Below are 16,260 nucleotides of genomic sequence, written 5' to 3' on the forward strand. Positions count from 1 at the left end.
AGATCTAGCCTTTTGCTTGTTTTCATTTGTCTCAAGGGCAGGTACCATTTTGTGCTGGGCTGCATGACCAGAGCAGTCACAGGAGGACAGTGTGGCTCCACAACGGGACCCTTGCCTCTGCCCAGCAGGATTTGACCCTTTTCAACCTCCTAAAGTGGAAAAAAATAGGGCGTTTTTGACTTGTGGTGATATATAAAATACATGCAGAGAAGTCAGCCCTTTTCTCTATAAAATGCATGAAAAAAGTTAACATATATGACCCTGGAATTATTTTTAACATCAGTTGGGTTAATGACTCAAATTAGGAGAAAAGTGCCTTTCCCTTGCTCTGTTTTCTGAGCAGCCCATGATACCACTCGATCTTCCATTTCTGATTTCTAACTTTTAGGTCGTTGCTTTTCTGCATGTTTGCTCAGCTGTTGCTTTAAGCCAGAGCCTCTTCTTTCTGACACCTCACACGTGTTAAATTTGGTATGAGCATTCAGTGCTGCTGTGCGATTTGCCACTGGGATCATTTCTTTTATACATACTCTGAAGATAATTAAGCATCCTGGTATTTCTGTAGAGGAGACAAAACACCTTGTGCCTTTTCCCTTTCTTCATAAAAATTCATTCTCTCTCTCAGTCATGCTGCTCTGAATCTGACAGGTGGTTTAGGGCAGCGGTCCCCGACCTTTTTGGAACCAGGGACCGGTTTCATGGAAGATAGTTTTTCCATAGGTGGGGGGCGGGGGAGTATGGTTTCGGGATGATTCAAACACATTACATTTGTTGTGCACTTTATTTCTATTATTATTACATTATAGTATATAATGAAATAATTATACAACTCATCATAATGCAGAATCAGTGGGAGCCCTGACCTTGTTTTCCTGCAACTAGATGGTCCCATCTGGGGGTGATGGTAGACAGTGACACCCAAAGTGTGTTGCTTACGTCCAGCCTACTCTGTAATCTCATTTTGGTTGCTGTCCGGTAGTGGACAGCTAATGTCGCCGCTGATCTGACAGGAGGCGGAGCTCAGGCGGTAATGCCAGCGATGGGGAGCGGCTATAAATACAGATGAAACTTCACTCACCCGCCTGCTGCTCACCTCCTGCTGTGTGGCCCGGTTCCTAACAGGCCATGCACGGCATGGCCCGGGGGTTGGGGACCATTAGGCTTAGCTTAGCAGGCAAGGTCTTTTTCCTCAAGTCCTACTGAATATCCCTGCCGCTAAAACTGTCAGTGATTCTGATCTCACGGTATCCTCCACTTTTTTGTTTTTAATGTATTTAATCAAATCTATTCCTTTATTGGGCATGCTCCAAATAACAGTGGTGACCTGAAGCAGTAGATAGAAAGATATCCCATTGTGAGGCATCCTTACACAATCATATGTGGCACTTGGCTCCCTCTTATGTTTAGAGTTGAAAGTAGTTCCTCAGAATTTTATACTGTGCAACTTACACATCATATAGAGGAAGAGGAGGCTGTATGTGCTCTTGTAAATATTTTTAGGCATTAATTGATTAGTTCATGGGTATCAAGGGAAAAGGAGACTGGTCACCATATTTCTCTCTTTTTGTTTTTTCCACTCTTCTATAGCATTTTTCTTTTCTCTAATTTTGAAAATTCCACTGTTAGTAGTGAAGAGTACAAAATTAGTAAGAAAATACTCATAAAAGTCTTAGATCATTGTTGTCATTAGATCCTTTGAATTATTTCCTCTAGAGTGTATTCATCAGTTGGTGGGAAGAGGAGGAGGTTAATAGGGAAGGAAGAGTGAACAGTGACATCACGTCTCCTATTTTGGATGACTGGGTGACTGATCATACCACAGCCAGAATAGCAGGTACTAGTAGCAGAACAGATGTTGTTGGGGAATATAATTAATTCACTCGAGGATGTATTAGATATGATTTGCTTATAGAATAGTCTCCTTGTCAGGAAGTTTAATGTTCAAAAAAGAGATAAAGACAAAAGACATAGATTTGGGAGTCACGTGCACATGGGCAGTTATTAAGTGAAGGGTCTTGATGAAGTTATCCACTCCACTACCACCGCCCCCCCCCCAGAAAAAAAGAGAAGTTTTAAAAAGAGATGGAGGAGCCCTGAGATGAGTCATTTACCATACAAGATGGAAAAGCAGCCGTCAGAGCAGTGGGAAGAACAAGAAGGCGCTATGCAGAGGAAACAGTCCCCAGGAAAATGGCAGGGTCACACGTCTCACAGGGTGAAGAAAATTTTTAAAAGTTGAAGAAAATTAAAGGCTGGGGTTGGCTACTAGGAAATCACTTTCTATTATAGCAGCTTTGGCAGGCTGTTGGAACATATTGGTTTGCAAAGCTAGAGGATTGAATTTCAATTGAAGAAATGCAGAGTACAAGATGCTTGGTGGCCCCATGAGGCAGAGAGAGAGAGAAGAGAGACAGAATCCTTGAAAAATTGTGTCAATTTGAGAAATTTAGGAATAGTTTTATCCAATGCAGAGAGGTCGATTAAGGGTAGTAGGAAGAGACGATAACTAGTAGAGTCATATTTTACAGTTAGCACGTCAGGACACATCTCAGCCCGCTACAGGAGTTGCTGAGCCTGCTGTGGTTCATGCTGGTAGGCTGTGGCCATGCATGACCCAGGTTTGTATTTCACTCTATTTTGATCATGTCAGTATTGTCCTATAGGCTTGTACACCATTCCTAATAGATTAAGGGACAATGTTAGTGTTCCATATTTCTTAGGTATTTGTGTGAATATACTAGAGATTACATTTAATTCAACAGGTGTTTCTTATGGACAGAGCAGTAGTGACATTGAAGCACTACATCAGGCTTATTGTCATATTGCCCATTCTTTGGGAGATGCAGATGAACAAAGACCTGAGAGTAATGCAGTGGAAAATACCAAGAACTCAGCAAAAGATCATCCTCAAGAAAATGAAGCGTCCTCTAAAAACGTCTCTACCACAGAATCTGGTAAAAGCTTCTTTGTTTGAGACCCTCTCTGGACAGTTTCCAGTGTGGTATAATTTAAATGCAGTTTGCTCTAGTGATTGTTTCTCAGTATCTGAATTTAAAGCGTTTGTTTAAATCTGGGAATCACTGGTTTAGCTATAAAGTTAGAGCTGAACATAGGATGAAATTTCAGTTCCTCCTCTAATATGCCTTGACCGAATTAAGAAATCAGTTGCGTATTTTCACATTTTTTACACTTTTCCATGAACATATACTAAAGTTACTTTTTAAATAGAGAACAGTATTTTGGGATCAACTAAATATATAATTAACGTGTGTATGTGTGTGTGTATTTGTGGATACACCCATACACATATATTTGATGTGTGTACGTATCTATATATAGAAAGAGAGAGAGAGATAAAATATGTAAATATATATCAAATATAAATATCAAAGAAGATTTTCTTATGGGGGAAACTGGGATTATTGTATGTGCTGTTCTGTTAACTACGTCAATCAGAGAAAATGTGATTTTGGTGGTATTAGACACTAAGTTAAGCAATTTACATAAGATTTTTGGTTGCTGTTTTAACTTTTCTCCCCTCTCAGATCTGCCCACAGTAGAGGAGCTGATGAAGCCCATCAGAATAGATTCCTTTGGGGTCAGTGGTTTCGATTTACAACCTCTCAGGTATGACTTTTTTGGAATGGATTGAACAGGTTGTTTGTTTGTTTATTGTTTTGTCACTGGGAACTTTTAGAATCATTTGTTTTACAAAACCATTCCTAATGAATGATTAACGTGTAGCTGGTATGTGTCTACCTGTGAGTCACTCCTGTTTTTTTTTTTTCACATTAGTCTTACTCAATTAGTTTATCAAAATTCTTCTCATGGTAAAATTTAAAAATAAATGCTGCTAAAAAGTTGCTGCCACTAGGTAGGTAGTCTTAAAGCTTTCCACTGAAAAATAAAATCCCTTCAGCTCTAAATAGCTCAGGGACAGTTGATTTGAATGCTGAGAGGGAAATTAATTTTATTCTGTGCTGAGTCATCCATTCACTTCTTTATAAGCCAGTTAGTTTTACACTTAGTCACAGACCAGCTGTTGTCTTTCAGGGTGAGTTCTTGGATCACAAGAAAAATGGGCTTCATGAAAATGTTCCAGCTCTGGTACATTTTAATGACAGCTTGTGGGACATGGCTGTCATTCACCAACACAGAGAAGCATATCACAGTAGCCTCGTCGTAAGGCTGCACTTTGCATTCGTGAAGCACTTAGAGTGTCACACCCGTTATCTCATGAGATCCTCAGAATAAGTAGGTCAGGCATCTTTATCGATGAAACTGAGGTAAACCAACTTAGTGGTGGAGCTCTCACAGGAGCCAGTAATGACGACGATGATGGTGATGATAACAGCCAGCATTTTAATCACATGCTTACCGTGGGCCAGGTACTGTGCAGAGTTCTTTACATACTAGATTTTATTTAATCTTAAAGCACCTCTATGAGGTCTCTTCCATTATTATCCCCATTTCATAGATAAGAAACTGAGCTTAAAGAGGTTAAGTAAATTGTTCAAGATCATGTGGCCATAACCCAGGAATGCACTTGGATTGTCAGGTCTTTGATCTCCATGAAATATTTCTGTGAAAAGCCTGTCATCCATGCATGTATTCATTTGTTCATTTGTGTTACCAACAGACAACTTTTTGAGCCTCCCTTGAACCCCATCCTCATCCTGTAAATCCACTTGCAGTGATTTCTTGGCCTTGTTCCTCCCTTTGTGCTAATTGAGAGAAAATGATGCAGCGTAGCTTACACTAAACCCCGTCGACTTGAATACTAAGCCTAGTATTCTTCCACTGGTCTGCAGTGCTAGTTAGTATTTTTAAAGCGCAGTTATGCTTCCTTACCATTGCTGTTTGGGGCTGTGCTAGTGTTACTGAAGAGATTTTTCACACATCCTGTGTCTTTGTTGGCATAGGTAGCACCATTTTGATAATGTGAGTTCTAAATAAGGATTTTCACATTGTGTTTTAAAAGCTGAGAGCCAAGTGTACTTACATTAAAGGCATAACAATAATTATAGAAATGTCAGTAGTATAAACTTTAGTACACATATCAAAAAACTTTTTAGTAAATTAGGATAAGTAATTCTAGCTGCTGTAACAAAAATATCCTTGAAATTTTAGTAGTTTAACATCATCAAAAATGTATTTCTTGCTCGCATCATAACCCCATGTGTCTCAGTGGAGTTGAGGCGGGACTCTACTCCACATGGTCATTTAGGGACCCAGGCTGCTTCTGTCATCAACACACAGTTTCAAGGTTCTCATGGCCTCATCTAAACAGTCGCTAAGGAGAGAAAAAAGATGGTTTACCATAATTCCTTTTAACTGCCTTAACACAGAAATGTTACATCACTTCAGTCCACATTCTATCGGTAAGAACCAGCACATCTAGCTAACAGAGTCCAAGAGGGCTGGGAAATATGGTTTGCTTCTGTGCCCAGAAAGAAAAGTTAAATGCGTTTGGTAGGCATCTAGCTAGTCTCCACAAGAATCTCCTCTTTTTTTTTTTTTTTTTTTTTTGTGGTACATGGGCCTCTCACTGTTGTGGCCTCTCCCGTTGCGGAGCACAGGCTCCGGACCTGCAGGCTCAGCGGCCATGGCTCACGGGCCCAGCCGCTCCGCGGCATGTGGGATCCTCCCAGATCGGGGCACGAACCCGCGTCCCCTGCATCGGCAGGCAGACTCCCAACCACTGCACCACCAGGGAAGCCCAGAATCTCCTCTTTTAATAGCCAAATATCCATTCTACTTTTATGAATACAAAGACCTACTCAGCCCCTCCTCAAAGCGAACAGCTCAAGTCCCATTCAGGACTCTGTCCATCTGAAAGGCCAGGATTTCCAGGTGAAGCACAGTTCTCTTTATCAGGTTTGAATATAGCTCCTCATTGTCTACTAATCAGTGAATTAAAGAGACAAGTTACATACTTCATTACCCACACCTTCTCATTCAGAAAGGAAAAGTATGAAGAAAATACAGCCATCAGTAATGCAACTTTGAAATCCAGTGAAAGACCTTGTAAAGACCCCCTACCTTGAAGATGGGAATTTTCCTTAATTACGCCATTGTTCTGCTCTTAAGGAGAAACTAGCATATATATGTGTGTGTGTATATATGTGTGTGTGTGTGTATATATATATATATATATATATATAGGGTGTGTGTGTGTGTGTGTATGTATGTATGTAGGTATGTGTATATATATATATATATATATATATATGGTTCCATATAGCTCCTGGTTCCAATCCTTGAAGGATTTGTCTTGTATTTCATCACCATTGGCTTCAACTGAAGGGGGTTTCGGGGGGGAAGCTATGCCCATCTTGGAGGATGCACTGGTTTCTCTGTCCACTTTCTGCCTACAGGTGGTTTTAAGGCTCCCAAACAAGTCTCTAGTCTTTTTTTTTTTTTTTTTAATAGTAGGGTTGTGGTTTCTTTGTAATTAGTTACTTCAGAAAGTTTATTAGGCTTCTGATCTATTTGGTTCCAGTTAGTCCCATGTGCCAGCAACTACACTAAACACTCTTTGCTATACAAAGGTTTTAAATCTGCTTTATGTCTTTGCTTCCTTGTTCTTTTGTTTTGTTTTTTCTCTCTCAATTTAATTGCAGCTGTCTGGATATTATTAGGAACAATAACCTTGTGTTTGAAAATGACACTTATAATGTGATATTTGCCAAGGGACTGAGTCACTCTTTTCAACCACGAAGTCCCATGATGTCTTGCTTTTTCATAGCATTTTTCAGTGCTGAATCTTATTGTTTGAGTTCAGACACAGAGAGTGAACCTAAGAGGCCCTGAGTTTCTCGACTCTGTTTCCTTTGATTTCTTCTTAAAAAAATAGCCCATTCTATCTTGAGCTTATCTTTTTCTCATAATATCTTGTCAAAAGTAGCCAGTAGTAGCTAGCACCTAAAAACTGCCTGTTCTCTCCTACCATTTCCTTAGTACCCCACACTCGGTAGCCATGTGGTCTGCCTTATAAACTGTTATAGGTGACAGTTTAGCAAATGTTTTGTCGCTATAAAACATGGGTTGTCACCTCTCCAGCCTCTACTATCAGTTTCCTTGCCACCCAAAACCCAAGCACTAAGCCACTGCCTCATATTTTAGGTTCTTGTCGCCACAGCACTCACATTCTAAAGGCCAGAACTAGTGAATGGCCCCGTCTAGATTGAAGGCGTTGAGGAAATGTAGTTTAGTTGGTTCACAGCAAGAACAGGGAACAGTTTTGATGAGCGGCTAGCCAGGTTCTGCTACCATTAAGAAGGAAAGAACTATTATATTTTCTGATGATTCCAGCTACTTCTGTTATTTCTAACAATTATCAAGAAGCCAATCTATCTTATATGAAAATGGTAGCTTCTTAAACTTTCCTTTAATCTTATTTTATAAATTACAAAATTAAATGACCTAATTGACCATGATTTAGTAATTTGACAATGACAATATCCATATTTTGGGAGCTCCCATAATATGCTGATATTTAACCACATTTATAACATTTCCTTAAGGGACAGTTTCCATATTTTGAAAATCTAATGGTCTGAAATGTGACATTGCATTTAAGTGTTTTAAACCACAGAGATGATTTTATTTCAAAATCCTAGTGATTTTTCTTGTTTTACTTAAAAATTTTCCTATACTGTGATGAAATTATGCATTTTAATATTTATATTTTATGGCTCATTGATGTAAATTATGGTTACTTACTTGGTTTCTTCTAGAAATGTGTAAAATGTTTTTAACCTGCTACAAATGCATGTTGACTTTATGAGATACTATAGATAAAAGATATATTACAAAAAGGCCACTTAGAAATTCATTTTTAAATTTTTCTTAGACAAAAGCAATCTCAGCCTTGTTTGGTTTGGCTTTCCTTTGAAGTAGGTCTCAGAGTCAACCATGAAGTCCTGTATATTATACTGCATTACAATTATCACCTGAAATTTAAAACAATTATGTGATGCTATGTGAGTATACTCTGTTAACCAGAATTATAAATAATATATTAAACATTAATGACCTAATTTGAATAGTTACAAATATTAGATATATTTAATACTCTCATATATTAATCATGTAAATGTATTTTATATGTATCACGTGTATGTGTATATTAATAAAACTGATATTTGAGGAGTTATATAGGGTTCATTCTCTGTGTCCTGTCTTGTTTTATAGCTATAAGAAACTGGCTGAGAATAAAGAATCTGAATTTGTTAGACCTTTACCCCTTAATATGAACCAAAATGTTATGTCTCAAGAACCACAAACTGTGAACCAATTTTTGGACAGAAATGAAGAGAATGTAGTTTTAGAAAAGGCAACAAATGAAGGTACAGAAACTAACCATCCAAGAGTAAATGCTGTGGAAGAACAAATAGATAAAATGTACCTTGATATTTTGAAGAAAAAAATGTCTGTTGGTCCTTCATTATTACCTCAGGATGACAAAATAAATAAGGTAAGTTTTTGTAATGCAAATTGATTTGACATATTGATAAATGAAGTTATACAAATACTATTGATAAGTATGTACTTCTTAAGCTAGTGGCATTGGTTACATACTAACCTCCACGTAGATCCTGGATATCTGTGAGCAGTCTATAACAACACCCTGTAGTCCCCAAATTTAAAAATAGCACCGTAGCATTAGCTTTCTTCTTGAAGCCATTCTTTATATTTTTCATTTTTTTAGTAAAGGTAGTCCAGAGTTTGAGTAACATAAGAAAATAAAGTGTATTCGTCATTCTAGTGCTTTTCAATCTTTCTAGTAGTTTGTGTTCTGCAAAAGTAGGTGAGTTGACATTTCCTGTAAATGCTATTAGCAGCTCTTAAGAAACCTATATTTCATTGTTCCTTTTTTCTCTGTTCTTGATTTATTCTGATTATATAGGCTCCATGACCACAGTATTCCGTTTTTATTTTACAGTTCTGAGCTATGTGTTTACCATAAACTATCTCCTTGTATCAATAGAATAAGGCAGGGTACTAATAAATTTTTACCTTGAGAAATCTGGAGAAAAAAGAAGCTAAGACTTTTGTCGTTTCAAAACATGTTCTTCCCTGCTCTCCTCCATGTTGATTCTAGTAATTACATGTCTTGCTTTCTGGCAAGCTTATTTTGTTTTATTATTTTGCTTTGTCTTACTCCTGACTTTGAAGATGTGCTTCCAAATACTAAAATTCGGATGAATTAGAGAACTTTAATATAATGATTTGCCTTCTATGAACTATGTTCTTTAGTAATCAGTATGGTTTTGCTATCTGTTAAATCTTATTTGCAACTGTAGTCAAAGTTTAAGTACTAAAGAGCTTGTACTTGTACGCAGACTTTTAGATCTCAACTCAGTTCTGGAGAAGAAGGGGCTGGGATTGGTAAACAGCTACCATACAAGAAGGCCAGAAGTGCACCTCCTCTATTTAAAAGAAAACCCCAGAGTGGATTATATGCATCAGTTAGGAGCTCAGGGTATGGCAAGCCCAGTTCACCCTTCAAGACATTTTCTAATCTTGAAAAGAAAACTTCAAAGGACATTATGAAGAGCAAAAGCTTGAGATCCATTCCTACCTCAAATCAGGCTAGGAAAAAAGGTAATCATATACTCTTTTCATGATAGAATTCTGTACATATAGTGTATTATTTTATTTTCTTTGTTCTCTACTTTCCCTGTTTCCTTCCTCCTTCCATGAACTTTCCTTATTCATAGAAAAAAATTATTCATAAGGTACTGCATTCCGTCTTTGAAAGATTCAATTCAATTGAGTTCAGGAGGTTTTTCGTCATAAGTTCTAGGTTTTCCTGAACGAGACCCAGAAAGTATGGGAAGTGAATATAAAATAGGAGAGTCAAACCCCTCTTCATCTGGTTGGCTATGTAATATCCAAAATATTTGCCAGAGAAGAGCTATGAATTCAAAATGCAAATGGCAACATATAAATGAGGGTCAACCATCTGGGTATTAGTTCAGTATAGACTTGGAGAGTAAGGATGTTTTATAGATCAAAGAATGCATACTTTTATACTCAGTGTCTCTGTTAGTTATTTCCTAATGTAGTTGCTTATCGCTATATTGGCAGAAGGAAAGGGTAATTTTCCTCTTAGAAGCCCATGCAACTAGTAAAAGAAATAGAAATGCTCAAGTCAAACCAACATTTCTGTTGCCTTAAGACTCCAGTGGGGAAGGGAGAGCAGTAGAACCAGAAGCGTTTTGTTCTTTTCTTTGTGATTAAATCAAATAGGTTACCAATTCCATCATTGTTTTCTGGTGATAGTTGTCGGAGGAGAACTAACCTCACTGGAAAATTCACTTCTAGCTTAAAAAGTAGGGAAGTGCCTTTCCCTACTACTGTCCATTCCAGGACCACTTTGTCTATATTTAAAATTCTTTCAGCATTAAAGACTCTCTTCTTCTGTCTGTTTTGGTGTGTCTTCACTGCAGCGATCTGTGTGTGTAAGGTGGAAAGGCTAGGGCTGATCTGTGTGAGAGTGCAGGAGAACAGCAGTGGGGGATGGCTATTCTGGAGAGACAGGAATTGATTGTTGGCTTAATGCAAGCTTCCTTTCCTCCTGTTCTTAACCTACGGACCTCTGACCCCTTTTCCTAAGAAGTCTCTTGTGTTCTCTTACTTTCTCGTTTCTGTGGGACATCTGCTTGTGATGTTGTCATCTACTCATTGTTATTAATAATTAACTGCCCATTGGATCTAGTGCTTAATGTTAAGGAAAAACACTTGGAACATTTCCCAAATTTTAGAATCATCAAGAGGAGTGTGAAAATTTTTCATTAATGTTTTAGGAGTATTCATTCTGTACTTTCGGGATCAAGAAAATGAAATTTTGTTTTTAATATTATTTACTCTATTGTATGTATTTTAGATAAACTAACCACCAACATTTTTGAAGTTTACTTTATCCAGATCCATTCACATAACAAATATTTTTTGAGCACCGACCTTGGTCCAGGCAATATTAGAGGCCCTTGAGATACATTGGTAAACAAAGTAGGCAAAGATATCTCCCCTCCCTCATTTTGTGAAACTTTCATCTGATGAGGAGAGATAAACTTTTAGCAATATGCATAATAAATCAGTAAATGAGGTTATATGCTAAGGAAAACTAAAGGTAGAGCAAGAACGTCAGTGGGGGAGGTCACAGTTTTCAATAAGATAGAGTAGGCCTCCTTGACAGAGAGCCATTTGAACAAAAACTTGGAGGAGGCAAAGGAATTGGCCGTGTGGATAGCTAGGGCAAGCGTATTCCAGAAAAATGAAATGACTAAATAGTGCAAAAGTTCTGAAGTAGGGAGCGATGCCTGGCATGTTCAGGGAACAGCATGGAAGCCCATACGGCGTGGGCAGAGAGAGTAGGAGATGAGACCGGAGAGTCAAGGGAGAGGCACATGTAGGCTTTTCTAGGGCATTTTAAAGACTTAGGCTTTCACTCTTAGTGTGAAAACATGAGCCAATGAAAAGTTTTGAGCATGAGAGTGATTCATCTAATTATCCTTTAGACAGATTTCTTTGGCTGATACCTTATAGACCATATACATACAAACATATACACACACTGTAGAGGACACAGGAAGAAGCTCAGAGCCCAGTTAGAAGGTGATGTTAGGAGTGCAGGCTAGAAGTGATGGGGCTGGAACCAGTGTGGCAGCAGTGGTGGTGATGAGAAGCGGTTGGGTAAGGGTATATTTAGAAGACAGAACCAAGAGTCTAAAAGATCGGTTTGGGGTTGTGAGAGAGGAATCTAGGATGATGGCAACTGGGAGAATGAAGTTACTCTCTCGCTGGGATGGGGAAGGCTGAGGGGGAGTAGATCTGGGGGTGGAGAGAAGACCAAGAGTTCAGCTGTCGAGGTGATAGTTTTGAGGTGTCTGTTCTACACACAAGTAGAGAAAACAAGGAGGCAGCTAGGTAGAAAAGTGTAGAGTTAAGAGGGTGGTGTGGACTGTAGGTTTCAGACGTTAAAGATGAATATTTTTGAAGCCATGTTTGTCTGGGTTTTTTTAATTGAAGTATAGTTGATTTACAATATTGTGTTAGTTTCAGATGTACAGCATAGTGAAATTTTTTTTTGCAGATTATATTCCATTATAGGTGATTACAGGATATTGGGTATAATTCTCTTTGCTGTACAGTGAATACTTGTTGCTTATCAATTCTATGTGTAGTAGTTTGTGTCTGTTAATCCCACACTTCTAGTTTGTCCCTCCCACCCCTCTCTCCCCTTGGTAACGACGAGTTTGTTGTCTATGTCTGTGAGTCTTTCCGTTTTGTATGTATCATTTGTATTATTTTTTAGGTTCCACATAGAAGTTTTATATAGTATTTGTCTTTCTCAGTCTGACTTAACTTCACTAAGCATAATGTTCTCTGCAACTGATGAAGATTATCAAGAGAGCATATCTAGAGAAAAAGGAGCCAGGGCCTGAACCCTGGGCATGCTAACCTTAAGAGGTCAGGCGGAAGAGGAGTCGCCTGCAAAGAAGACAGAGCAAGGTTGCAGGAAACCTGAATATGCGGGGTTCTGAAAGCCAGGTGAAGACAGTGTGTAAAGGAGAATTGATCTGCTCTATCAGTTGCTGCTGAGGGATAAAGAGAGATGGGGACTGACAGCTGGCCTTTGGGTTTAGCAGAAAGGAAGCCATCAGTATTGGACAAGCAGTTTCCGTGGATATGTGGCTGTGAAAGGCAAGCTGAGTGAGAATAGGAGGAGTGGAGTTGGATACTTCGAGCTCTAGATGCCCCTGGAGGAAAGCATGTAAAAGGTAGGAAGAAAAAAATGGGGCAGTAGCTGGCATGGAAGTGGAGTTAGGAGAAGCCTTTTATTTTGCTTTGTTTTGATTTAATGGGAGAAATAATAGTTGTGAATGAATAATAGTATGTTTATGCACTTTGGAAAGATGCAGTGGACAGGCAGAAATGCATGATGGAGGGGAGAATTGCTAGAGCAGTGTCCTTGAGTAGAGGAGCTGTCTTGGGATCCAGTGCACATGGGAAGAGTTGGCTTCAGAGAGGACCATGGACAGTTCGCCTGTGGGCAGGTCGACAGGAAGGGGGGAGATGTGGGTGCAGACTGGTGGGTGGGTAGAAGTGGTGAGAGGTTGCTTCCATTACTCTGAGAAGTAAAGTACAATGTGATGAGGTGGCAGTGAAGTTGGGGCAGGGGTGTTGGAGGAGGGAAGATGTGAAAAGGCAATCCTGGAGGGTTAGACTGCAGCAGGAAGCGTCGGCGTGCAGTTTGTGACCACGAGTGTAAGTTGAGACCAGGCAGGGTGTGTGTGTATTTGTGTATGTGTGTGCACAGCCACATTCTACTGCACGATTGCAGGTGTTGGGTAGTTGTATAGTTGGGGTTGTCAAGAGGCGTGGCTTTTGCCAAATGAGTACAGTGAACTGAGAGAGGAGCAAGAAGGGAGAGACCAAGGTATGTGGAATGTAAGTTGAGTCGTGAAGGAAGAAAAGACATCAGGGGGGTGATACAGCATGACACAGGCAGGACCACAAAGTGAGTCCCAGGGGGTCCCAAGGATGGTGGGAATCCAGGTGGGAGGAAGGATTGATGGAGAGTAAATGCGTTACTGGTGATAGAAAAAGATCTAGAGCGCCAGTGGGAGAGAGCAGCTGGGGCGGAGAGGCACGTATATACAGGGGTTGAAAGGATCTCCTGTGCGTGTATGGAAATTACTGAGAGTGAAGAGAAGTAATGTCATGGGGTGGGAAGGAAACGAGGGGGTTGGTATAGAGGTTGATAGATTAAAGTAATATTCTTATGGATATTTTTCCCTATTTCACAATTTCATAGTGCTTGTGACTACCGAAATAAAAAAGAAACACATCAGTAAAATTCATATTAAAGTACAATGGTAAACTGTGACTGTCTATTTTTATACTGAGCTACTTTTTCTCATTAGACTATCCATTAAGTATGATTTTTTAATCTCTGTCTTTTTATTGGAAAATTTCCCAGAGTGACTTTAGTTTCATTTCCAAAGAACTGGAATTCCTTTGGGGTGGTTGTTACTTGTCACAGGTTGGGTCTTCAAGAAGCAGACCCTGAGGCAAAGATGAGTGTCCAGAAAGTCTAGAGACTGTGCTTGGGATCCACATTGGGTATGATGAAGAAGAAGCCCAATGACTGGGGCTTACGCAGTTAGAAGGCTTCTTTTTTTTCACGTAACCAAGAAACCAGGGCTCGTCAGTTCATAGCTGGTGCAACTGTGCAAGGACCCTTCTTTCCTGCTGCAAAATCCTTAGTCGGTGACTTTTGTCTTCCTTGTCACAAGATGGCTACACAACCTCCAGGCCTGTCAGGAGGAGAGGTGAAAGGTAAAAGGTCCCTGCCTGTTAACTCAGCAGCTTCTTAATCAGAAAAGTAGTCACTTTCTTGGAAGTGCCATGTAGGAAACTTCTGCTTTCATCTTATTGGCCAGAACTTTGATCCTGTGTTTCCTTCCCACCCCTCTGCCCAGTTGCATGGAGTCCAGGGGGATGGGTGTTTCTAACTGGCACACTGCTGCCCAGGGCAAAATTAGGTTTCTGTTATTAGGGAGGAAAGGGAGATTGGCAGCTGGTGGTGTCTTCCTTTTTATTCTAAATTAATTTTCTTGGGCTATTGCCTCTTATATTTTTATCTTTAGACTGATACGTTTACTGTCACAGAAGGAATAATTGCTCATTCTTTAAATTTAAAAAACACAGAGAAGTAAAAAGAAAGCAATAATTAGCCAGGAACAACTGAGGTCACACTGGGTGAGCCTCTTTCCATGCTTCTTGTATGTATGTCCTTGTCCAGGTCGAAGGAAGCGGGGATGGGAGCTGGAAGGAAGGAGACAGGCAGGACAAACAGACAAAGCATTTTATAAGAACAGATCACACTTCATAAGTTCTTTTTAAATAAAATATTAGATTGAGTTTTACTTAAATCTGTAAGACGAGAAAGAAACTTCATCCTAAGAAATACTACATCTCAAAAGATCCCTTTAAGAAAATAGACTGTGGAAACCTCTGAAAGGTTGGCAAAACCATGTTGTTGTTTTTACCTACATTTTGTACATTATCTGTTTTCTCTTCTATGAAGTATGAGGTAGTAAAACCCCCAGTCACATGCCTGCTACCCATTTTTGTTGGATTTATTTTTACTTGTTCAGGATATATTTAGTTTATTCGCTCCAGCGACTGTAATTCTCCTCAGCTTTTGAATGAGGGTCTTGGTTCTGGCTATGAAAGGGCCAGAATGCTTTTCACCAGTCCCTTATCCATCGCTTCTCCATTCTGGAATTATTTTGATTGGTTTCTTATTGGACTGAATTTTCTTAATCCATTGTTTTTTCAAGAAGGGTTCATGGGTTCCAAATTCTGCAGTGTTTTTTCACGTTTGAATTTTATATCCAAGCAAATTTTCTTTCGGGTATAAAGGGAAAAGATACTGTCCATGTACTATTATTGAAAATAATTACTTAGAGAAACCAAAGTTAAGAATCCAGGGAGGGAGAATTGTGGTATAAAAGCACTGGCTGACTGCAGCTTGAGCAAGAACCACCTCTCTTGGCCACCACATCCTAGGGAGAATCACAATGCTAGCAGAATCACACCCCATTCGTTGGCCATGTTGATGCACCTCCAGTGACTTGGAAGGATTGATGCCTGCTTCTACAGTGATTCAAACAGTTCCTTTATGAACACTTTAAGACATTTCTTGAGAAAAACCTTCCACGTCAAACAATCCAATTAAATATGATTAGTACTCTATAAGGAAAATCCTGCGTGCCCGGAAAAGATTAGAAGGAAATCTCGGGCTGAGGTACTACTGGGGACGTGTTTCTTCTTTTGACTTTCCTGTATTTTCCAAATCTTTTAATGACCGTGTATTTCACTTTAATGAAAAAGTAAACTCTGCATTTGAAAAGTTAGCATCTTGAAAAAATTATATTAAAAATATAAATTTCAAATGCTTCATTTACATCTAAAGCAATCAAATAAATATTTACTCAGTGTGCAATTCAGAATCTGTAATAATTGAACATGGGCCTCAAGACCTCTCTAGGTATTTCCCTTAAATGTTTATTTTTATTATTAACTGAATAACTTACTGGCCTTAGAATTATTTCGACTGTTTGAGGATTTACGAGGTACCTTTTAAAAGCTGAAAATCTCACCAGAATAGATATACATTAATCACATTTTTTCTAATTTAATAAACAGGGTATTATAGCAGTATTATCATTTTGTTTTTTA

At 39.0% G+C, this 16,260-nt stretch overlaps 1 protein-coding gene across 1 annotated transcript in view; it reads left to right on the top strand.

The window, feature by feature from the left end:
* Positions 1 to 16,260, top strand: part of CEP162 (centrosomal protein 162) — a 91,105-nt gene that overhangs the window by 32,636 nt on the left and 42,209 nt on the right. The window contains exons 10-13 of the mRNA XM_060030271.1: positions 2,763 to 2,954; positions 3,546 to 3,627; positions 8,197 to 8,479; positions 9,348 to 9,609. Of these exons, the coding sequence (XP_059886254.1) occupies positions 2,763 to 2,954; positions 3,546 to 3,627; positions 8,197 to 8,479; positions 9,348 to 9,609 (819 nt within the window). The remainder of the gene's footprint in view (positions 1 to 2,762; positions 2,955 to 3,545; positions 3,628 to 8,196; positions 8,480 to 9,347; positions 9,610 to 16,260) is intronic.

Source organism: Delphinus delphis, chromosome 14 (genome assembly GCF_949987515.2).
Source record: "Delphinus delphis chromosome 14, mDelDel1.2, whole genome shotgun sequence".
In the NCBI taxonomy this organism is placed as follows: domain Eukaryota; kingdom Metazoa; phylum Chordata; class Mammalia; order Artiodactyla; family Delphinidae; genus Delphinus; species Delphinus delphis.